We start from the raw sequence: 25,699 nt of genomic DNA, 5'->3' as shown, positions 1-25,699 counted from the left end.
AAACCCTGTTCCGTTTCCCTTTGGCAGCTTGCCTGAGTTTGGGGTTCCAGACCCTGGGAAAAGAGCAGCTTTACCCTTATAAGGCCGCAATCCATCCGCTCCAGACTTTTCCTCCCCGCCCTCCCTTCCTCTTTCTCTCCCTCTCTCTCCCTCAGGCCGCAGGGATATTTACAGCAAGACTGGCTCTGCGTACCTTATTAGGAGCTGTCCTTGTTGTCAGTGTATATGTAGATGAGACAAACAGATGAGAGGATGGCATTCATTCTCAAGGGTCATTCAGTGTTTTGCCAAAGGTAACGGGAGGCAAATGTCTGATCCGTGCAGCACGTGTCTGAATCTCCCTTGTGTTCATTTTAACGTTTTCTCACCCTCATGTTTCTCCATTATCCTCTTATTGTTCCTCGACTTTCCTAACAAGGTGAAGAAGTAGAGGCCGAATGAATAATTTTGCCTTTCGCTCTCATACTGTCCAGTGATACTGTAACTTCCTGTCCTTCTCTCTGTGGGAATGTTAGATCTATTATTCCAGCTGTTTTTATTCTCTCTCTCTCTGATGATGATGAGGGACATCTGGAAGACAGGCACACAGGCATTAGGGAGAACTGCTGAACGATGAGAAGGACAGAAAGACTGACAACTTAAAGGCAGGGAGGGTGATTTGTTCCAAAAACATTTTCGTTATGCTGGTTGAAAGTCTTTTCACATCCTGATAGCAATCACTAAATTAAGCGGTCTAGATGCATTTATATGTATATATCGTCTCTGGAAGGCGTACGACCAAAAAATGTTCGTCCAATCATTGCATTCGGTTCGAATGCAATGATAGGATGTCCAACCTGCCTGTCAATGTATGTGTTTTCATACCTCCACACACCCGTTCACACAGACTTCACACGACATCAGCGTGTTTCATGCTATCAGAGTTAGACAGACGTCAGTCACTGAACACCGCAAACAAACAGCAGCGCCTTTTACAGTTCCTCCCGAACCAAAACAATGAGCTTATGCTGCGTTCACACCATAACTACAGTAATTTATGAAGAGATGGAAACCCGTGACTCAGATCAATCACATTATACTCAGATCGGTTCGTGACTCGAATTTACGCTTTTCAATGGCAACTCTATCAATGGCTAAATGAATCTGCAGCAGTGATACAGGTCAGAGCTCTTTAAGTTGTTTATGTTCATTATTATTGTAATGTGCTGTGAGACATGAGGTAGTTTAACGCCGTCTCTCGTCACACTTTTGTTGGTTCCCTGCTGTACGCGTTCATGTGTTTTTGGGTTTGGAGACGCTCTGAAGGAAGGGTGCTTATGCTTTTAAAGCTAACTCGCTATCGCTAGCCTTTAATAACTACTGCTAAAAATGTACTTTTGAATGATGTCTAATCAAACTTTATAATATGGACATTTGCCACACAAAAATAATGAATTAGAATGTCCACATATGATACTGAACTGGTAGTTCGAATGAACCATATGCAGGCTGGTCAAATAATGCAATAAATTCATCTTCAAATAATACTCGAAAAATTTCAAAGTGAATGTTTGAATGAAAACTTCTTACACAGATATGGTCAAAAATGCTAAATCAAATGTGTGAATGATCTAAATAGAATGTTTAGTTTAAACTTTTGAACACGTTCTATGGCCTAAAAAGCTGAATGGAAAGTTCAAATCAAACACGCTTATTATGAATAATTTGAATCAAAGTTCGAACACAGATATGAAGCCCAAAATTGAGGAATTGAAACTTCAAATCAAACGTTTGCAAGTATGATGGTTGTTCAATAACTCAGAATTAAATGTTCAGACATGCAGATTATGATTAATATGCCAAACATTGCATTCTAATCAAATATTTATCACCTGTGATACTCAATACTCAAATGATCAGATCAAACTTGATTGCATTGATGATTACCAAAAATCCTCAAACTTTCAAATCTGCACATAACCAAAAATACTGAACGGAAAGTCTGAATTAAATGCAGGATATGGTCAAAAATATGCAGAATTACATTTATTCATACACATTTGCTGTCCAGAAATGCTAAATAATGTTCAATTCAAATGTTTAAAGTAGTGCTGTCAAAATCTACCATAAGAGCTTGTAAATATATAATGTGTATGTGTGTGTATATTTATATGTGTGTGTGTGTGTGTGTTATATATATATATATATATATATACACACACACACACACATTATATATTTACAAACTTTTATGCTAGATGTGATTAATTGATAACATATTTAATGACCAAAAAAATGCTGAATTGAAAGTTTGAATCAAAAGTGCACACACACACAGATATGGTCAAAAATGCTATATTGAATGTAGAAATGTGTGTATGAGGTCCATAAATGCTACCTAAAATGTTCAATTAAAATGTTCGAACATTTTATAGGCAAAAATCTCAAGTTCAAATCAAACGCACTTCAGATGAAGAAACAAAACCAAAAAATGCCGAACTGAACATTTGAATCAAACGCCCAATGCCTAAAAACACTAAACTGAATGTTTATATGAAACGTTGGGTTGTGCCTATGAAGCATTTCAATTTGGCTAACCAAATCGATGAATCATTCATTGTGATTCACCTATGATGAAATTAATAATTCTGAACACAACATTATAATCGAATGTTTGCAAACACCTACATTATGATGCCCAAAAATGCTTTTCAAGAAGATTTTGAAAGTTGTTTCGAAACACAAACTGCAATCTCGCAGAATAAACCACAGCAGAGAAACCGTAAAACTTCAATAAACAGGCACTAAGCTACAAACACAGATATTTTATTAAGTGCCAACAGTCATTTAATATATTAGAAAAACAACACGTGGAGAAAATAGAGCTGATACCAAGTTACAGTTTATAGCGTTATGAGTTCAAATGCGTAATATTTGTACATTTACATAATAAACAAAAGCCATCGCCCTCGACGACAGGAGCAAGGATGGATCAAACGAGGGTAAAAAATACGACAATAGACATTTCCGCATTGCTCGCCATGCGTGTCGCTTTTAAAAAAGATGCATAGCATAATTAGCTGCGAAACAGCAGCCTGGCGTGTTTTCGGCAAGCATGAAAATCTGCACCAATGTCAACGAATGATTGTCGAGCTGGTTTGAGTGACATATTCAGGCCACCTTTAGTGGAGTTTAGGGTAGAACCTCTCAATCGTGTGTGTGTGTTTGTGCAAAGATGCAAAAATACTGCAGAGTTCAGCTGCCTGAGACTCGTGGAATGTGTGTGGAGTGTGTGCGCTCACGCTTATGGGAATGTGCATGGTGCACGAGTGCGATTGTGTGTGTGTGTGTGTGTGTGTGTGTGTGAGAGAGAGAGAGAGAAATCTGAAGCTCGGTTGCATCTCCTCCTCGCTTGTTGGCCTCCTGAGAACATGGATGAAGTTGAAACACGCCACACACACACACACACACACACACACACACACACACACACACACAGTCCCGCAGGAAGGTAAAAGATCCCGTCATGAAACAGTGACATTCCTCTGTCGCTCCTCTCCTCCTCTTTTCCCTTCTTTGGCTCTCGGGAAGGATGTCGGTGTGTGTGTGTGTGTGTGTGTGTGTGTGTGAGTTTCTCTTTCTCTCTCTCGGTCTTCTGCTCATCCTTCTCTCGCTCTATTTGGAGAGTTTGCTGATGACTCTGATGAGCGCGCCGTTCTCGTCCTTCAGCCTCTGGTTGTCCGCTCTCAGATCCCCTAAAACCTGCAGACGCACAAGATCTTTACCTCTTTCAGACCACTTTCTCATTTCTCACACACTGAAATGTCAGTTCTGATCATTTACTCACACTCATGTCGATCCAAACCAATATGACCTTTTTTCCTCCAGAAAAAAAGGAGATGTTTTGAATAATGTTCAAGCTGCCGTTTTCCAAATAATGTAGTATAATAAAGTATACTGTGACCAGGGGCTGACAAACTCCAGAAGGTAGTCCATACAACTTGTAAATATTATTATATTATATATATTATTTAATATTAATATATTATTTTTGTTTAACATTTTAGTTTGATTGGATAATGACCAGGGACTGTCAATTATATATTTTAATAGTTAATAAAACCTTAATTAATAAGTAATTAAAATAACCAATAATAGTGAATAACAATAAACACAATTGATTTTTTTAAAGTATATAAATAATTAAATATAATATATTTGAACACAATAATATGCATATTTTTTAAAATAAACATTTATATTTATAATATTGTAATATAATGACACTATTATATGTCAATCAAAAAGTATACATTCATTTAATACATGTGTTTGTGTTTACAAATATTAATAATCATTTACATTTATCTTAAATTTATATTTATAATGTAGTAATACTACTCCATTATATATTAGTATATTACTGTTGTTTGTTCATTGACCACAGACTATTAATGTTATATACTATATACTATACTATTATTAATAGTTAAGAAGATGAATATTAATAACAACAATATATTAATATACTTTTGTTTGGCCACCGATCAGAGACTCAATTATGTCAGTTACATTAATAATGTTTATATATTAATTTTGTTTCATTGGCCACTAAGCAAGGACAATTGTCATGTATATATTAATAAACAATAATAAAAATTAACGATAATTCAAATATTTTTGTTTTACATTTTCTTATGTTTGCCCACTTTGTCAGTTCAAAACTCAGCTTTTATTATTTTTATATTATATTATATACATTTTTAAATCTCAGCATTTGTGATTATATTATTTTATGATTTTGTTTGGCCACTCTGTCAGTTTCAAACTCAGCTTTTGAGGTTTTGATATTATATTATGCTGCAGTATATTTGATGTATTATGGAGTTATATAAAGCAGGACCAATCAGATTTAACTGTGAGTAAAACTAGAAATAGAAACCAGGCAACCGTCACAGCTAGTTAGGACAGAAACTCACATTAACAGTGCAGAAGTATGATTTATTACATGTGACTTTGTGTCATGCCAAGTGAGCGTGTAAGGCAAACGCCTCGTTAAACTGGTTTTACTTGAGTTGGCTGTGTTGCTCTCAGAGATACAGTATTAAAAGATCCATTCACAACATTTCAGTGGATAGAAACGCTTCAGGCGCCTCTAAGCCAATCAGCATCAGAGCTGACTGAAAGGGCCAATCAGAACAAGCCTTTCGTGATCATGTGCTCTCACCTTTAACTCCTCTTCCAACTCAGCGGCTCGCCTCTCTAACATCTTTTTCTCCTGAGACAGAGAGAAAACAAGCATGTGGAATGACATCATAAGATTGAAAACTTTCATACAGGGAAAATTCCATATGTTTTTCATTACTTCAGTAAGTTGATGTTCATAAACTCACCTTCTTTTCCATTTCCAACAGAGCCGTGCAGTCCGTGAATCTCTCCTGCCTCTGTAACACACAAACACAGTTAAGAGTCAAATATAGTGGGATTTGGTGAACACTGATAGTAGAAGAAAAATAAACCAATATCAGTCTTTCTACAGGCCTTGAGCTCAACCATTCAAATATGAAAATATGTGTGTGGTCTACAATGAACATTACAGTAGTCTTCAGGAATTCAGCTGCTTATTCTTCCTTAACGACATGTATACTTGCAAGTAACAAGTAACTACCAACAAAAGTTTGAATGAGAGAATTATTCAGAATGGTTTTTTTCAGACTGTAAACTAAACTAATATATAAAATAAAACTAATTATATATATATATATATATATACACACAAACACAATATATAACTAAATATATACATTTGTATTTGTAAAAATAATACATAATAAATATACTTGTATATTTATAATTTATACAAAAATCTAAATGTAAAAACGTATACACACATTTAAGTAGTTTAAATTGTATTATTTAAGAATATAATATTAATATAATATAACTATTATACTATATTTTATATATATATATTAATACGATTACATTAAATGGTACTAAAGACATAATTGAAAACTAACATAATTGAAAAATTTGCAATTTTACATTTGATTATGTATGATACAAATTTTTCAATATTTACTTTAATATTTGACTGTTAGGTACCTTTTAAAATTCCCTTTCATGAATTCTTCTATTTATTAAGTGATTTAAAAAAATAGACAAATGGATATCATATCAGGTTATGTTTTTTATACTTTAATAAATAAATTAAAATAATAGTTTTCCTATTATTAGAGAAAAAAAGTTGTTTTACAAAATATGAATTTCTGCCACTGCTATCATGATGATAATCCAGCTGATCAATGTGTGTGTGTGTGTGTGTGTGTGTGTGTGTGTGTGTGTGTGTGTGTGTGTACCTGTGTGGCCTTTTCCAGCTCCACGCGGGTCAGTGAAATGGTTCTCTGTGTGTCTGATAACTGTGACTGCAGGCGGCGGTTCTCTCTGGACATCTCCTCAAACAACTGAAACACACCGATACAGACATTTAACACACACACACAGACACACACACACACACACACCTCCTGCTAACACAACCAGTTTAACCACAAACCCCTTCAGACCTTCTTAAAGTCCCGGGACTCCGATCCTCTCGTGAGGATACAGTCATTCAAGACCGAATCAAACCTGAGAGGAAGAAAAGACAGACAGACAGAATGAGGAGGACACATGCTGACATCATCAAACAAAGTGAAAGGTCAAAGGTCAGACTCGTACCTGCTGCTCACGTGTCTGTCTGTCTGCATGAGGGAGGCGCAAAACATGTCAGCAAAAAAAAACAAAATCCATACAATTAAAAAAATACGACACTTAAATAATTCATTAAAAATGAATTAAAAATTAAATGTATTAAAATAGTATTATATAATTGTATATTTCAAATGAATAATACCAACCAGTCTAAATAATATACATATAATAAAATACATTTATTTAAAGTTTATAAATAAAATTTATTTTAAATCAGTAAAACACATATTTAAATATTTACAATCATAATATATTGTAATATCATGAATATCTGAAAATATATTTTTCCCTCATGAAGTGCTATTACTTTTAATCAATTAAAAACATGCATTAATTATATTAAAATATATTTTATACATATCATATATTTAAAAACATGCATTAAATAGTATATATATATATACACTAGGGGTGTAACGAGACGCTTACTCCACGAGACGAGACACATCACGAGATTGGGTTCACGAGAACGAGACAAGACGAGATTTTTACACAATTTTAAGAAATCCTCAATGATGAAATATATGAATAGAAAATAGTCTTTTATTCAACTGAAAATCACAAAATGCAAAACAATTTAGGTGCATTTTGAAATCAACTTGTAATGAATGTTATTTTACTTATATTTTAATGAATTCTATTTTAATGAATTCTATGCAGCAAAAGGACATGCAAACACTGCAAAATATTTTGCGATAAACTCTAACAACTGGCTTCTCCCTTGTGCGATTCCACATGAGAAATCTAACTCCTTTCCACAAATCGAACATAAAAAATAATTATATAAAAAAATAAAATGAAAAAAATATAAAACAGTATAAATAAAATAAATATATAGTAACAGAAATACACTTTAAATGCTAACAGTAAGTGTATCCATAATCAAAGTACTGCTCTCTCAAAGCTACAAGTGCAAACAGAAACAAAATTTTCCTTCAAGCATGAAAAAGAGATAAATTAACTACACAGAACAGCCTAAGATATGGTCATGTTCTTTTTCAAGAATACAAGCATGTCGACCATTTCTGGCAGCAGTTGAGACCTTTGGGCAGTAACTATGTCTCCTGCAGAAGAAAAAACACGCTCACTTGGAACAGAGGTAGCAGGGATTGAAAGGTATGCTTTGGCAAGTGGAGACAGCAAAGGAAATTTAAATCTGTTTTCTCTCCACCACTTCAGAGGGCAGCAACTGAGAGGGATAGTGGCCTCTCTTCTGTAGAGATCAATTTCCTTCTCAGTCCCTCTGCTGGACTTGTCTGTCTTAGAGAAAGAGTCCCCTAGTAGAACCTCAAGCGCTGTCTTCTTGGAAGCAGGTTCTCCCTCTTCTGACTCGACTCCCAGAGCCTCCTCTCCTCCATGTGTGGAACAGTGAGCTGCTGCCTCTTCTCTCCTCTCTGTACTCTTCTCACCTGTGGTCTTTAAACAGCAGAAACACTGGCTTTAAGCTTAAGCAGCAAATCAGTCCCCCCTCTCCCTCTAAACACAAACACACCCAAGTCTGATGCTGTCATGTTTCTAATACACACACACACACACACACACACACACTTTGCAAATATCATTAAACATTTTCAGTTGGTACTGGGAACATAAATCTAGTAGGAAAAAAAAATCACACACACTTCCACACTTACAAACGGAGTAAAGCAATTCAAATTGATGTACCTGATTTTGCTGCAATTGTTCTGCCTTTTTCTGCACCCTCAGGAAGACAGACTCGCGTTGGTCGTGGTCTAGCTGCGGTAGAGTATGGAATCTAGGGTCCAGCGCAGTGCTCTCTAACAGAAAATTGTATGCATCTCCGCTGTATCTCCCAGAAATATTACTGAGGATTGCTCTTTTTGTGTCTGCCACGGTGGGGGAATCGCCGTCATTTGGCGCCATGTTCTGTTCAATCATGCTCTTCAGTGGCACAATGAGAGACACTGTGGGGCTCTTCTCCTCACATACGACTGTGGTGGCTGTCTTTAAAGGGTTCAGCAGCTTCACAAGGTCTTCGGCATTCAAAATATCGCTGCTGTCCAGAGTATCAATGTTACGGGCACTTTGTCTCATCTCAGGGCTGGTAAGAGCTGCTGATATGGCAGCTTGCTGCTCCAGGTAACGAACCAGCATATCTAAAGTGCTATTCCATCGGGTGGTAACGTCCATGATTAATTTGTGCGGTGGCAGTTGTAGCAGCTTCTGTTTTGAGATGAATAACGCGGCAGCCGTTGAACTCCGGTGAAAAAAAGCTGTTACTCGTCTTACTCGCCCAAGCAACCGAGTGACGCGCGCAACACCGAGGCCAGCCTGGGTAGCGAGGTTTAGCGTGTGTGCAAAGCACTTGATGTGCGGCTCTAATCCTGCCTCACGCACAGCCACTTCCATATTACGGGCATTGTCAGTCACAACTGCAATGCTATGGTTTGGTTTATTAATCTCCCAGTCAGCGACAGCTGCTTGTAAAACTTCAGCAATGTTTGCCCCTGTATGTGACTCAAAAAGTGGGCGAGTCTGCAGTACAAAATTGACTATTTCCCAGTCGCTGTTGATTATATGGGCTGTAATTGTGATATAACTCTGCGTACACCTAGAAGTCCAACCATCAGTCGTAATGGCGATGCTTTCTGCCTCTTTCAGAATCTGTACAACATTGACTTTGGCTTCTTTGTAGAGGTTTGGGACCACAGTGTGAGAAAAATGCGTGCGTGATGGGATTGTGTACCTCGGTTCCAGTGTGTGGAGTAGTCGCCGAAATCCCAGATTTTCCACCACAGAAAATGGCCTCAAATCAGCTGCAATGAAAACTCCGATGTCTCTCGTTATTGCCGTGGCTTTTGCACTTGACGGTGGCAGAGATGAAAAGGCATTTAGAGTTGTTTGCCCTTTTAATGTTTTCGTCACAGGTGTCGCTAGTTTTAGTAGAGCGCTGTGGTGGTTCTGTATGTGTTTTTGCATAGTGCTCGTGTTAGCCGCGGTGTACGGCATTGTTTTCTTACAATGTTTACATATTGTGTTCGTCTTGTCTGTCACTTTTTTGCCGTTTCTTATTTCCACAGGAAAACCAAAATGTTGCCACACAAATGATCTAAAAGTGGCAGGGGGATCTTCAATACGAAGTTCACCCTCAGGCTCCATCACACTGACAACTCACGAGACAACTTTTCACCTCGACGAGAAATCTCGTGGCGTTTTAGTCTCGCGAGATCTCGTAAAACGAGATCTCGTTACACCCCTAATATACACATATACACTCACCTAAAGGATTATTAGGAACACCTGTTCAATTTCTCATTAATGTAATTATCTAATCAACCAATCACATGGCAGTTGCTTCAATGCATTTAGGGGTGTGGTCCTGGTCAAGACAATCTCCTGAACTCCAAACTGAATGTCAGAATGGGAAAGAAAGGTGATTTAAGCAATTTTGAGCGTGGCATTGGTTGTTGGTGCCAGACAGGCCGGTCTGAGTATTTCACAATCTGCTCAGTTACTGGGATTTTCACTCACAACCATTTCTAGGGTTTACAAAGAATGGTGTGAAGAGGGAAAAACATCCAGTATGCGGCAGTCCTGTGGGCGAAAATGCCTTGTTGATGCTAGAGGTCAGAGGAGAATGGGCCGACTGATTCAAGCTGATAGAAGAGCAACTTTGACTGAAATAACCACTCGTTACAACCGAGGTATGCAGCAAAGCATTTATGAAGCCACAACACGCACAACCTTGGGGCGGACGGGCTACAACAGCAGAAGACCCCACCGGGTTCCACTCATCTCCACTACAAATAGGAAAAAGAGGCTACAATTTGCAAGAGCTCACCAAAATTGGACAGTTGAAGAATGGAAAAATGTTGCCTGGTCTGATGAAACTCGATTTCTGTTGAGACGTTCAGATGGTAGAGTCAGAATTTGGCGTAAATAGAATGAGAACATGGATCCATCATGCCTTTTTACCCCTGTGCAGGCTGCTGGTGGTGATGGTGTAATGGTGTGGGGGAAATTTTCTTGGCACACTTTAGGCCCCTTAGTGCCAATTGGGCATCGTTTAAATGCCAAAGCTTACTTGAGCATTGTTTCTGACCATGTCCATCCCTTTATGGCCATCGTGTACCCATCCTCTGATGGCTACTTCCAGCAGGATAATGCACCATGTCACAAAGCTCAAATCATTTCAAATTGGTTTCTTGAACATGACAATGAGTTCACTGTACTAAAATGGCCCCCACAGTCACCAGATCTCAACCCAATAGAGCATCTTTGGGATGTGGTGGAACGGGAGCTTCGTGCCCTGGATGTGCATCCCACAAATCTCCATCAACTGCAAGATGCTATCCTATCAATATGGGCCAACATTTCTAAAGAATGCTTTCAGCACCTTGTTGAATCAATGCCATGTAGAATTACGGCAGTTCTGAAGGCGAAAGGGGGTCAAACACAGCCTTAGTATGGTGTCACTAATAATCCTTTAGGTGAGTGTATATATATATATTTTTTTTTTTCACACAACACTGTCAATCAATGAAAAGTGCATGCTGATTGGTCAGACCTGTGGGTCCCGCCCACCACTACTCTCCTCCTCTCCACTGGGATCATTGTCATCGCCCTGAAAATACAGAAGTAAACATTTAAATCCAGAATCTATTTCTTGATTTCCAGTTTTGATCACGTCCTCATCTTCTTCACCTCTCCAGTTTTTCCTCTCCTCCTCGCTCTGGCTCTCCTGCGCTCCCTCGCTCGCTCCTCAAGGTCTGCGGCTGCGCTGTCTGCATCTGACACACACACACAATGTAGAAGAAGTGTTACAGAGAGAGATACCTAAACATATCAGTGTTGTGTAATGAAATCCAGAGATGCAGGGTTAAAGGTGAAAGGTCACCTTGTCTGTCAGGACGTGGAGCACCAGGGGGGTGTGTGAGTCCCAGCAAATCCGACTTCTGCAGGTTAGCGATACGAGAGCGCCAGCTCACCTCCTGCACACACACACACACGTTGTGTTTTCATGTTTTATGGGGACTTTCCATAGACTTAATGATTTGTATACTGTACAAACTGTTTATTCTCTCCCCACTAACTCTACCTCTATCCAGCCCATCACTTTTTGGATTTTTACATTTTCAAAAAACATCCCTTAGTATGATTTATAAGCTGTTTTCCTCACGGGGACCAAAAAATGTCCCCACAAGGACAAGGATTTCGGATATTGCCATCTTTATGGGGACATTTTGACCTCATAATGTAGGGTTTACAGGCCACACACACTCTTACAAAATCTGCTTTGATTAAAACATACATCTAGGTAAGATCAACAAATTCAAATATTCTTAATAACTGCTAAATTTGTGCAGCAAAAAAAGAAAAATGTACAATATATATATATATATATATATATATATATATATATATAAAAATGAAAAGTTATTATTAATATATGAATAAATTCTGCATATTAACATAAATATATTTTCATTTACTCACACACACTCATTATATATGCATATATTACTTATCAACCACTGCTAATTATTGTTTCCAAACAGGTTTCTCAAACATTCACCCCCTCTGCTACTGTACACACATCAATGAAGTTATTGTCCAGTTTGAGAAAGTAATATAACATCCAAAAATGTGACGCCATTGACCTTTAACCTTTAATATTTCTGCCGGGTTTATCAGAGAGTTCTCCGAGTGCAGAACAAAAAGATATTTGGATTAAAATCGACCTTTCTCACCCCTTCCTCTGCCTTCTTTTGCTTCCCTTCTTTCTCCTCCTCTTCTTTCTTCTCCTTTCCCTTGTTTTCCGTCTTCATTGTCTTCTCCGCTTCCTGCAGGTCTGTGAGAGTAACTCCCTGAAGAGCAAACACAACGGTCACACGGAGAGGTCTGGACTCCAGCTGCGTGTAAATGCAACTGCTCTACGCAAATGTTTTCCCTGTGTCAAGGTCAAAGTTCAGGGTTAAAGGTCATATAGCCTTAGACACACCGCCCACTGACTGTTTAATACATATTCCACATGAGATTTCCCAGGCTGCTTCTATGAGCGCTTCTGAGGAAGCATCGATAGGTAGATCTATCATTATGATTTCAGATTTATCTGTTGCTAAATATTACGTAAAAACAAACCGAACTGTGGTTGGTTGCTTTACACGTCAAATAGATCAATCAAAGGACAACATTTCTAATTTTCTTTAACATTTTTCATATAATATGTATATTTTATTTCAGGTTATTTTAATTAAAGGTGCATTGTGTAATATTTAGGAGGATCTTTTGACAGAAATGCAGTATCATATACATAACTATGTTTTCAGTGGTGTATAAAGACCTTACATAATAAACCGTTATGTTTTTATTATCTTAGAATGAGTAATTTCTATCTACACACACCGCGGGTTCCCTTACATTGAAATGCGCCGTCATGTTTCTACAGGAGCCCTAAATGGACAAATGCGTTTCGTCACTATGTTGTTCTTCGTGCAAAGAAGCTAAGCTTAAGTCAGCGAATAAAACACTGACACAATGATGAACAAGTAACGATAATATTCGCAATAACATATCGCTTTACTGAATAATTAAGTAAACCTAATTTATTATTTTATCTTTGTAAAGAAACCTCATTGCTGAACTGGCTACTCTCTGCTGTCTCAGACGACAACATCATTTCCTGTCGGCCACCGTAACTTCTGTTGGTTGCAATTCGCAACATCATCGCTAGATGCCACTAAAAATGACACACTGCACCTTTAACAAAAACCATTTTAAATTTTAGTGAAGAAAAACCAACACTGGACGGCCACACTTACCTGAGTGGAGCGTCTGGACTGACGGGCGTGTCTGGATCGGGCTTTTCTTTGAGCTTCCGCTTCCTCGTCACGCACTGGAGTCAGATAGGACCTACACATAAAAACTCAAGCTTCAGCCAATGAAAACAATGAAAATGTCGCTAAAACTACTCGTAGCTGGCCCAAACTGGTCTAATGTCGCTTTTACGTGCTATCGAAAATTTCCAACTTCTCACTTCTGAGTTGTGATTACAAGCTCGTGGCCATTCAAGTGCTTTGTTGTCGGAAAGAACAGGAATCATGGACAACACCAGATTTATTCTTGCCTATTTATTTGGAAAATCTTATCAAAGCCAAATTGATATTTCGCATCCCATCTATTGACAACTATATAAACATTCACAGCTTGCTGACAATTCTGGAATTTCAATCAAATACAAGCTATAAAACAAACATACAATACGCTTCGAATGATTGTTCATCTATGTAAATATGCACTACTTTAATGACAAGACAAGGCGATGTTGCAGTTGTGGGAAAAACTAGTAAAGAATAGCAGTCACAGCAGCAATCGCTCTCACATCCGCCATGTTTGATTTTTATGGCCCGCACAACTCTTAGTATCAGAATTATCCCTGCGCTTCCCAGTGGTAAATACAACTTTAGAGGGTGACAAGCGTAAATGATAGTCTTTGGGATGTGCTGGAGGAGACTTTAAGAAGTGTTGGACTCTTGAATTGTCAAAACAAGATCTTGAACAAAATTGTATGCACCTCTTGATGGAAATAAATGTTGTGATGTTATTTCCATCAAGAGGTGCATCAGTTTTTGGTCAAGATCTTGTATTAATAATGCAAGAGTCCAGCGCTCTTTAAAGTCTCCTCCAGAACATCCCAAAGAGTTTCATTGAATTTAAGATCTGGACTCAGAGGAGACGATTCATGTGTGAAAATGATTCTTCATGCTCCTCACAACCATTCTTTCACAGTTTGAGCCTGATGAATCTTGACATTGTCATCCTGGAATATGATCATGATATGTCTTCCTACATGGCTGTTTAAGAGATGAAAAGCTACGCACTCCATCAATTAGGGATAGAAGAACTGTTGCCAAACATATAACATGCTAGAAACATAATAATCACTGCAATAATAATCCAATCACAGACTCTTTAAGCATTTGACTATTTAAATCCTTTTTTTGGGCCAGGCAGTTTATCGTTCAGTGTTTTAAGAAATTAAATGGGTCAAGGCTAGTAAAAACGTGTTTTTTCCAGCAGGATAACAGGTTTATCATCACTCTGTGGTGTATAAATCATCACACACTCACTTGCGTCTCTGTTTGGTCTCTGGCTCGCCTGATGTGGTTGTCGTGGGCACAGAATTGGAGACGGGCTCCTTCTTTTCAGCCTCTTCCTGAGCCGACCTATGAGAGACACGCCAGATCAGACCAATGCAAAAGACACGCTCATATCACACACGATCAGACACACACGAACCTCTGAGCTAGAAGACTATTGAGGCGACTGAGACCAGAGGTTCCCGTGGTTACAGAGGTCACTGAAGGGTCGTCAAGTTTCCTTCCATAAGATGAGCTGCGAGGTAACGAGGGGTTTTGACCCGACACTTCTCCAGAGGATTGGCTGTTCAATCGGCGTGTGTACGAAGAGCTCCGGCTCAACAAGCTACAACACACACACACACACAGGATGATGGACGAGATTGGAAAACGGTAAAAACATGTGATTTTCTGTGTGTGTGTTGTGTGGCTCACCTGCTGGAGTTGTCGGGGTTGGTGCTGGTGTCGCTGATGCTGAATAAGCGCCTGGACGGGGTGGGCTGCACACGGGCCAATCTGGGCTCCTGAACATAAGAAAATAACAATTTTGAGGCGACAAAACATATATTAAAAATTAACAAAATACATTCAAATATTAATTTATACACTGCCCGGCCAAAATAAAGTGGCTGGATGTAAATAGTCAAATGCTTAAGAGCACAGGCGTAACTATCGGTAAGCAGGGTACGCGGTTGCTGGCGGGCCCGGACCAATCAGGGGCCCGCGTGACTGGAAGATATTGATTGACAGCCGGGGCCCCCTATCGCATTTGACTACTTTTAGTCTGATCGCATTTTACTTTATCGCCAATTTATTTGAATAAATAATGACAACAACATATTTTACTGATCATTGAATACATGTGTGAAACAAACAATGATGGATTTTGGTGTCATTTGTTTTCGAATATGGACTGGAGAATACCCGGGTCGGTAAGTGAACATGCATATTCTCACAGAGGAAAGTCCGGAAAATGCAGCTATAATGTAAGTGAGCATCTTTTTTTATGTATTTGGACCTAGGCCTATGTGTGTGTAGTCATAGCAGTGAGTAACAATGTGTTACGGTGCGCCGTCACCACCAGTGTCTTTTCATGTGTTGTGGTCCGCATTCAACAATGTTTTTTTTTTTTGTGGTGCCCGTAGGCTACTCCTGATTTTGTCTCTTATATGCTGTGTCTCTATGATCCTATCCTGTCATATTCATGGTAGCCTATTCGTGGACATTGCGTCATCAGGTGCTGTGTAGGGGCCCCGTGATAATCCTGCATAAGGGCCCGGTGTTGGGGTATTATCAAAACAAGATTTTGACAAAAAATTGATGCTCTTCTTGATGGAAATAACTTGTGAGTGTTACCTTATTTTCAGTTTCAGAGCTCAGTCTGGGACTGGATGCAGAGCGTGTCATTCCCAGTTTAGTCTCGGGGTCCTTGAGGGCCTCAGTGGTTGGATCAGAGGCCCCGGACGAGCCCAGCGTCACAGAACTTCCTGCTTTACGCAGAGACGTTCTCCAGGAACCGGGAGCCTCGGTCACCGGGGCTCGAACGGGTTCAGCCTAAAAGCAGACCACTCTTTATTATATTAAAATATTATATTGTTATTACATTGTTGTTATTATTAAGTATTAATGGATTAAAAATATTTTCATAATTTGAAATAAAATGTAAAAAAAATAAAAAAAATAAATATATATATATAACTTATTTTATTTCAGCCGGTTGCCAAAGTAACATTTCTCTTTTTCATTTAGTATAACTTGATGTACTAAAATGACTAAAACTAAAATAAAAAGAATAGTTCTTGAGATTTGTTAAAGAAGGAGATATTGATGAGGCTATAGATGTGTGAAGTTATAGTATATGCATAATGCTTAACAGGAGTGTGTGATATAAAGCACTGTTTGTTTTTTCTTTTTTACTTTTTTTTTTCTTTTACCGCCTGCCAGGGTTATTGTGGAGGGGGAGGGATTTGAGTATGTTATGTTCTTTTGTTAAATGTGTTGTAAATTTCAATAAAAAATATGTTATACACATAAAAAAGAGACAAAAAAAGAGACAAAAACAAACAAAATTACTAAAACTTTAGTTAAATTTAAAATGAAAACTATTCAAAAGCTAAAAAACTATTCAAAATATTTATAAAACCGATATAGTATCTCAATGAAACTAAAATAACACTGATTATATTATATTATATTTTTTTCACTTCAAAATATAAAAAAATTTAAATTGTTAAATACAGCCACAACAATTATTGGGTTTTATTACTGATAATTTTATTATCATCAGTTATTCAGATGATATTTTTTGGCTGCTGAATTGCCTATTGGTGGCTATTTTGTTTATTTGTCAGTATATATTAGCACTGATATTTTAGGACATATTAGCACTTGTACTACAGAAAATGACTTGCATTCAAAAAATCAACATTAATGAGTTGATATGGAACCCCCAAAAACCCAAAACTGGTCAAATTTTGTGCTTATTGGCTGAAAGAAAAAGACAACTTTTCGGAAAGCTCAGTTCTGATTGGTCACCTTTTTAACCTGGTTGAGGGCAGTGCTGGTCACAGAGCTCGCTACGGCCGCTGCATTGCGTTTGTTGTTCAAGTTGTTGATCATTTCTCGAGTTTTTGCTTTTTCTGTAAAGACACGCACAAACATCATCAGTTAGCTAACGTCATTTAGTAATGCATTTTTGATTTAGAGAATAAAAATTGGCAGGTCTGGTCACCTGACTCTGCGTCGCTCTCTGATTCGCTCTCGTCTTCTGAACTGGAGCTGCTGGAGGGTTTGGATTGGCCAGCTGTGCGCGTCGCCTCCTCTTCATCCTCTTCTGTGGGCGGAGTCTGAAGAGTGGGCGGAGCATGCTTCTCTCGCTCATGCAGGGTGATCTTCTCTCTGCTGCTCATGCGAGAGATGGACGTCCTGCGGGGGACATGCAAATCAGTCAGAGCTAAAACTGAAATAACAATTCATTAAAACTGTATGGACATATTAAAAAAAGAAATGACTAAAACTTTGTTAAAAGGGGAAATATAAAAATAAAAACTAATACAAAATATTATTAGAAACTATAATAGTATCTCAATATGACTAAAATAATACTGATTATTCTATAATTTTCCAAATATACTTTTTCACTTAAAAAAAAAATAGCCACAGCAAATAAGTAAATGTCAATCGGTGAGAGCTAAAACCTAAATAAAAATTAATAAAAACTAATATATATATATATATATATATATATATATATATATAGAGAGAGATAGAGAGAGATATTCACAATATATTTTTTTCACTTTAAAAATTTAAATAAATCATTAAAAAATTAAATTGTAACCACAGCAAATCAGCCAATCAATGAGAGCTAAAACTTAAATTTATTAAAACTATATGGACATATTTAAAAAAACAAAAAACTCTATAAACTAAATAAAAGGACTAAAACTTTAAACTAAAATTAATATAGAAATTCTAATAGTATCTCAATATTACTAAAATAATACTGATTAATATATTATTTTACATTATAATAAATTATATTTTAAATATATTTTTTAACTTAAAACCTAAATAAAAATTAATGAAATCTATACGGACATGTTAAAAAATTGCGAAAATAAATAAATAAATAAATAAAAATAGCAACAAAAAACACACAACAAAATTACAACAAATATAGTTAAGATGGAAATGGTAAATATAAAAATAACGAACTATTTCAAAATATTAATAGAAACTATAACAGTATTTCAACGTTACTAAAATAATACTGATTATGTTACATTTTTTCACTTTAAAATTCAAATAAAATCATCACAAATTTCCAATATAGCCACAACAAAATCAGCAAATCAGCGAGAGCTGAGAATATGTCATGTAAAATATTCTAATCCTGGGTGAAGAACTGAACATTCACAATATTTTCGTGATGATGGATAAATGGATGAATCAGCTGTTGACTCAAACCTCTGATTCAATGATTCACTTGCATTCTCACTCAAAAAATAACTTTGATAGAAACGATGGTGAACGATCCTGGGTTTCAGCAAACAGGAAGTGACGTGTTCCCATGCAGACACGTGATTGGACAGTATGTGATGTTTACCTGCGAGGGCGAGCTGGTGCCATGGAAACATTCGGGCTGGTCTCAATGACGGGTGGCTTGATCTTCTGTAGCTCTGAACGCATCTTTAGGAGTTCAAAACATCAACAACAGCTCTTACTAATACAGTCACAATACAATTCATATTTTAGAACTCACACTGTCCCTAATCATTTTATTTTAGCATGAATAAGAGTAAATCTCAAGAACACGCTCAAGCTTTTTTTACCTGTCGAATTAGCAACTAGAAATAAAGCAGGACACGCTTTAGCATTAATAGGCCCATTAATGCTGATATTCACAAACAAAGTCCAACATTTATGCTACGAAATATCTCCTTCCTTGAAAAATCCTCATACTGAATATAGCTGTGTGAACTGAGAATAGAGGTGTGTTTGATGACATTGGCTCTGTACAGCACACACACACACTGTTGTTTTTGGATGTTCATGCGACGAAGATATCTGCTCATTTGCTTGGAGTGAAAGCGGTCTTTGAACATAAACCAGACAGCTGATAAGATAGCATACATATAAACACATGCAAACTTACAGCGTTTTGCTTCTTCTGCAGTTCCTCCAAGTTATCGACGATGTTCTCATCGGCTACGTCGAGTGCAGTTTGGCCCTATGATGCACAAATACACAATGCTCTGAAATTATATACATTTAATGGCTCTCTGGAATCATGATATTTTATATCAATGTATTTACTGAGCAGTATAATGTACACTCAGCCTTTCATTTTGTCAAAATAAAGCCGTTTAGGATGATGAAAGAGCCTGTACCACATTATTGACGGCGCTCATGTCACACATGTGTTCAGCCAATAGACTGCAAGCCTCTTCCTGACCCCAGTGAGCCGCCGCGTGGAAAGCCGTCCAACCATCACTGTCCCGACTGTCCACGTCTATCGCACACTTCAACAGCACCCTAATGCACAGAGAAATATATAGATTTAAAGGCTTTGACAGGACGGCTAGGAAAACATCAGATACTTGATGATGCGATTCTGACTTTATATTTAAAAATTCATCGTCAGTAATTGATTTAGGGACACAAAATCTCATAATTTGCTCACAAATGGATTCACAGGAAGATAGTCTTTCTGATTTGCTAGTTGTATGAACAAAACTAACACAGTAAAGACATTCATAATGTTACAAATAAACATTCAAATAAATGCGGTTCATCAAAGAATCCTGAAAAAATTGATCACAGCTTCCATAAAAATACGACATTCAACATTTCAGCAGCAAATCATCATATTAGAGTGATTTCTGAAGGATCATGTGACACTGAAGACTGGAGTAATGATGCTGAAACTTCAGCTTTGATCACAGGAATAAATTACATTTTAAAATATATTCAAATATTAAAAAACTATATATATTTGTAATAATATTTTGCAATATTACTGTTTTTACTGTATTTTTGATCAAATAAATGCAGCTTTTCTGAACAAAATACTTCTAAAAACATTTTTAAAAAATCTTACAGATGACAAACTTTTGAACAGCAGTGTATTTAGACAGACAAACTCATCAACAGTTTTGAGGAAACATACAATAGAAAATATCAAAGTATCAGCAAACTTTGGAGAGGGTGAGGCAAATCACCAGATATTTAATGTTTTATTTTCAAAAATATGGGTTTAAAATCTTGCCGCAGTTACACTTTTGAAGTGTCTTCACTCACTTTAACACCTCAATGTATCCTTTAGCAGCAGCGACATGCAGTGCGGTGGCCTGAGTGTTCAGATGAGGGACCAGAGAGCCACTTCCTGCCAACACAGCCATGGCATCCTGGAGCATCACTCGCTCCTCCTCTCTCCTGGCCTGGTCCACATCAATACCTGAAAATCGTTCAAACCACGATTATAACCTTTCTCAGACAGCAACGGCCATTTTTAAAGATTCAGTTTATGATAATAAAGGGGTGGTTCAGGATTTTGGACATCGGATCTCATTTCCAAGTTAGCCTGGGTGTTATTTATCAGTGGAGACAGTTTTCAAAAATCTTCATCCAGTCCTTCTAGTTGCATAGTTCAGTGCTAGGCTAGCGCGAGTCAATGGTATCGGCTAGCCTGCCATTAAAAACAGCTTTACCCACTCCACAGTACACCAAAAGCAAATACATTATAACGCCAGACTATCAAGGCTACTACTAGCTAGCTAGACGTCCCGACTGTAGTGCGCTTCTGTTCTGCGTTTACTTTTAGGCGCAGCGCTACTAACCGGAGCAAAGCAAACTTCCGCCGCTGCTGAGAAACTAGTTCCTGTAAATGTAATGTGATCATTGAGATGCAAGAGTAGTTTGATTTCTAACATTATTCTCTCAACAGACGTTTACATCGACAGTCTTGCGTTATAGTGTATTTGCTTTTGGTGAACTGTGGAGTGGGTAAAACTGTTTTTAATGGCAGGCTAGCAGATACCGTTGACTAGCGCTAGCCTAGCACTGAACTATGCCACTGGAAGGAATGGATGCAAATTTTTGAAAACTGTCTTCACTGATAAATAACACCCAGGCTAACTTGGAAATCAGGTCCGATGTCCAAAACCCTGAACCACCCCTTTAATATATATTACAGGAGGAAGTGTGATAAAGCTCTCGTTTGGTTCAAGATCCACCAACAGCAAACCACAACCATCAAATCAATTCCCCATGAACAAAATCAAGTCCCGCCCTTCGAGAAGCCGTCTCACTCAGACATACAGTACGTCTCAAAACTTTAGAAAGGACTATCACAACTTGTGTTTCATGTCGACTTTAAGGACCCAAGGACACATTTACACACAGAAGGAAGTTTATAAAATCTCTGCGCAGCTCCAGCATTTATAATGGAGTTTTTGATGTGGGAAATTCACATGCTGTTACTGTTAAAACCAAACATCCTATAAACACACACACACACACACATCTATAATGAGCTTTTGTGAGAGTTTGTGTGTCGACTAAGGTTTTAATGGGATCAGGCACAGCAGGTCAAGATCAGACAGATGGAGTGTTTTAGACGGATAATGTGAACCTATATTTGTTCAAATGGAAACCTAGTAACCTCACAAAGAAATATTGCATTGCTTTATCAAAAATCGAAAGAAAAACGTAGAAATTATATTTATTATATCGAAATCTATTTTCAGGATTAATGGTCACACAGCAAATGTGCAGTCTCTTATGTCTTACGTGAACGTTAACAACTGAGAAAGAAAACGGATGTGTATCATCGTATTGGATCTGTGCATTAACTCTTAAAGTCCATATGAAATCAAAATTGAAGTTTATACTATAAATAGATGAGATAAATAGTCACTTGTTCACACATTTACTGTTTTCTACATGGTGAATGAATGCACTATACAGGAAATAGGGAATGATTCCGACTGTGTAAATATACGAATAAAGTCTGGTTTTATCTTATCACAGAGCGGATCATGTGACAGACATATCGGACCCAATTGAAATCTACACAGAATGCTGTATTTTAAAGCGAGATGGAGGAGATTAGGAGAAGAAACGATAAAGATTAAAAGGAAACAGGATTTATCGAGCTCAACAGCTCTGACTGAGATATAAATTAAACGCTATTGGCTATTTTAAAAAAGGGGAGGAGCTGTTCGATATGCCCCGCCCTGTCTTCCTGTTTCAATGGAAATGATGTCAACACATTGAATAATGCTGCGCATTTCAAAGCACTTCAGTGGGCTTTTAAAGTGACAGTAGCCTAATTTATATTATATAATATACTATTAATAATAGTGTTAATCAAACAACAAAATACATAGAAAATCACTTTTGCAGCTTTAACAAAGATAAATAATATTTAATTTATACAGTGCAGTCTATGCAGTGTTATTTTACATTTCATTATTCAATTTCTGTACCTGAATACTGTTAGACTTACCTGAAAAACATAAAGCACTTTTTATTTCATTTGTACATTTGTTCTATTGTATTATTTTCTATGCAGATTCACTCCCCAACAAAATCACCCAAATCGTTCTAGAATGATTCATTCTTACAAAATAGATCTAATAATCTGATGAAACTGTTTTCATATCTCCGGTGTTGTGCCTGAAAGCGTTCATTGAACGATAGTTCATGAACTCGTTCATATTTTGGGCGAACGTGAACTGAACGTACTGTGTTACTGCCTGATGAACGTTACTGTGAACTCGTTCATTCTGGTGTCTGTGAACGCCACGCTTTCTAAGTTTAACCTCGTTCAATAGGGTGCCAGATTTCTATTGAGCCTTCCAGGCGAAAACCCGGATAAAACACACGTAAACAGGCCTTAATATGTAGCGGGAAAAAAAACAATCTGGCAACACCAGCCACCAGTGTCACACCGCGGCCGCCGTATGTGTCATCAGAACAAAAAGCAGCATGTAGTCGACAAAGCAGCGAGGAGGCGTCGTATCGTATGATCAGTTTTAAGACAAGGTCGGTGAGGATGGGAAAAATCTTATATTTCTGTGCAAACTTTGCCCGCAGATAAAATAACCACTGTCTGTGGTTGTATATGGGTTGTGGCTAGGGATGGCCCGATACCGATACTGGCATCGGGGATCGGGTCGATACTGTCCTCATATACTCGTACTCGTACTCATAAAAATTCGCCGATACCACGCCCCGATACCACGTACATTTTGCGAAACGAAACTGGCCGCCGCGAGTGTTTTGTCGAGGTGAACTGAGGCATAGGGACGTGCACTCCCAACGCAAAAGAGTGCGGCGCGGGACTAGATTTGATGGCCGAGCGCGAGCGCGGGCGGTAATGCACTCACTCTGTGTGTGCGGGTTCCGGGAGAATAAAACGATTCGCGGGACTCCCGCAAACTAGAAATATCTATGAATACAACATATTAAAACTAATAGATTTTCATTCATCTGTTGCAGAAAAGCAAGAAGAACAACTAAAACAAAATAGAAACGATTTACAGGCCAGAGTTTCTATTCATAACATGTTTGCAGCGTTGAGCGATGTAGCCAATCACAGACATGTGTGTTGATTTCTTGAACGCAATGGCTAATCAGAAGCATTTAAGATAGACTCCCCTCACTGCTCAAAACTTTTTTGTTCAGTGCTGAATTCTGTATGCTGGCCAATCCTCTAATTATAACAAACAAAGTGTGGATATTATGAAAGATTCATTGTGCAGTCAGCTTCATTGATAATAACAGATGTGTGAGATCGCGATGAACTGTCAGCTTTTTAGGAATTAGACTATTAAGGGAGCGCACTTTGGGCGCATTCAGTCATGTCAGACCATGCACGCAGTAACTGCTTGCTTTTATGTTAAATTAACAGTGGTTTGTGTGTTAATACATTTATTATTTTACTCATTATTATTTATTTTTAGACTTGTTAAAACAAGCAGAGAAGAAAATAAAAACAGTCTTCTAACCTGTGTTCTAAAATAGTCTTCTGTCTTCTTTTCTGGGAGCCTATAGTTACTTTTGCGGTAGAAATATCGGTATCGGTACTCGATATCGGCAAGTACACAAATGTAAATACTCGTACTCGTATCGGTTTGAAAAAAAATGGTATCGGGCCATCCCTAGTTGTGGCAATATAAAAAAATAAAAAAAAATAGTTCGCAGCAACATATGGAAAAAAAGAACTATGAACTAATTCATTTTTTGGAACCGTGAACTTAGTTCAAAATTGTGAAGTATGAACTATGAACTGAACTAGTTCATTTGAAAATTTGTGAACTGATTTTTGAACTAGTTCATGTAGAAAGTGAACTTTCCCAACACTGCATATCGCAATATATATCGAAAAATAAAACTTATCACAGTTTTTACCAATATCTTGCAGCCCTAGTTTTAAGTTTAATATTAATATTTAAGAATATTTATTAATTTAATATATAGAATTTAATCTTATTTCAGCTTCATTTCCATTACCGAAAATGATTTTTGACAGATTTAGTGAACAATAACAGCACGCCGTTTCTTTATTGTTCTACAATCTCACATTCCCTCGTTTACTCCATCTCTACATCATTTCTAGGCTTTGTATCTCTCACCCTGTTTTTTAATCTCTGCTTTCAGCAGTCTCGCCATGACGTCCTCCGTAGCGACGTCGAGAGGAAGTTCTCCCTCGCTGTTCACCGCTCCCACTTGTGCACCGTGCTCGATCAAGTACCTGCAACAGGGACACATAACACACCCTGGTAAACGTTAAACTGTCAAGACTCGACTCACAGTTGACTCCTCTAGATTTGACGCATTAGGTGCATTTTCAATTAGATGTGGCTACTTTTATCAATACTTTAGATAAAATATGAATATGAGGTAAAATGTCATCTTAGTAGGCAGCTCACTAGGTTGTTGAGAAGTGTTACTGACTTTGTGATCTGGATGAAGCCGCAGGAGGCCGCAGCGTGGAGGGGCGTCCAGCCTTCGTTGTCTCCTCTGTTCACGTCACTGCCGCTCTCCACCAGAAACTGAACCATGTCTGCGTTTTCATCAATGCAGGCCTGAGGAGACAAAGAGAAATCTATTTCATCTCTATATACAGGGCTTGACATTAACACACGCCAACCTGCCAAACATGTGTGTATTTCAGCAGTGGTGTGTAACGCAGTCACTCCTACTAGCCACTTTGGCAGGTTGAATTTAATTTATATAATATATATATATATATATATATATATATATTTATTTATACTACAGGGCTGTTGAATGCTTGATTCTGATTGGTTGAGAACGTTCTAAGGTGTGCAATTATTTTCAGGGAAACGCACGGCTAA

General features: G+C 37.7%; 1 protein-coding gene across 3 annotated transcripts in view; it reads right to left on the bottom strand.

Annotated features, from left to right (window-relative positions):
• Positions 1-3,569: 3,569 nt before the first annotated feature.
• The window catches only part of LOC143720559 (protein phosphatase 1 regulatory subunit 12A), a 29,933-nt gene continuing 7,803 nt past the window's right edge, over positions 3,570-25,699 (bottom strand). For 2 of the 3 annotated variants that reach the window (XM_077210107.1, XM_077210106.1), the window contains exons 2-24: positions 25,296-25,426; positions 24,974-25,092; positions 20,634-20,790; positions 19,724-19,868; positions 19,489-19,563; positions 18,940-19,022; positions 17,563-17,756; positions 17,367-17,470; positions 16,188-16,385; positions 15,267-15,355; positions 14,992-15,177; positions 14,823-14,918; positions 13,515-13,605; positions 12,444-12,560; positions 11,591-11,684; positions 11,398-11,483; positions 11,261-11,317; positions 6,700-6,722; positions 6,546-6,609; positions 6,339-6,443; positions 5,373-5,423; positions 5,207-5,257; positions 3,570-3,741 (exon numbers count right to left, since the gene is read on the bottom strand). In XM_077210107.1, coding sequence (XP_077066222.1) covers positions 3,655-3,741; positions 5,207-5,257; positions 5,373-5,423; positions 6,339-6,443; positions 6,546-6,609; positions 6,700-6,722; positions 11,261-11,317; positions 11,398-11,483; positions 11,591-11,684; positions 12,444-12,560; positions 13,515-13,605; positions 14,823-14,918; positions 14,992-15,177; positions 15,267-15,355; positions 16,188-16,385; positions 17,367-17,470; positions 17,563-17,756; positions 18,940-19,022; positions 19,489-19,563; positions 19,724-19,868; positions 20,634-20,790; positions 24,974-25,092; positions 25,296-25,426 — 2,403 coding nt within the window. In that variant the 3' untranslated portion in view covers positions 3,570-3,654. The remainder of the gene's footprint in view (positions 3,742-5,206; positions 5,258-5,372; positions 5,424-6,338; positions 6,444-6,545; positions 6,610-6,699; positions 6,723-11,260; positions 11,318-11,397; positions 11,484-11,590; positions 11,685-12,443; positions 12,561-13,514; positions 13,606-14,822; positions 14,919-14,991; positions 15,178-15,266; positions 15,356-16,187; positions 16,386-17,366; positions 17,471-17,562; positions 17,757-18,939; positions 19,023-19,488; positions 19,564-19,723; positions 19,869-20,633; positions 20,791-24,973; positions 25,093-25,295; positions 25,427-25,699) is intronic. The other variant, XM_077210105.1, reaches the window with a different exon arrangement.

The sequence above is a fragment of the Siphateles boraxobius genome, unplaced genomic scaffold (genome assembly GCF_051911475.1).
Source record: "Siphateles boraxobius isolate OS27281-9 unplaced genomic scaffold, OSU_SipBor_1 65, whole genome shotgun sequence".
NCBI lineage: Eukaryota > Metazoa > Chordata > Actinopteri > Cypriniformes > Leuciscidae > Siphateles > Siphateles boraxobius.
The sequence above is the reverse complement of the archived record's forward strand: the minus strand, read 5'-3'. Positions and strand labels throughout refer to the sequence as shown.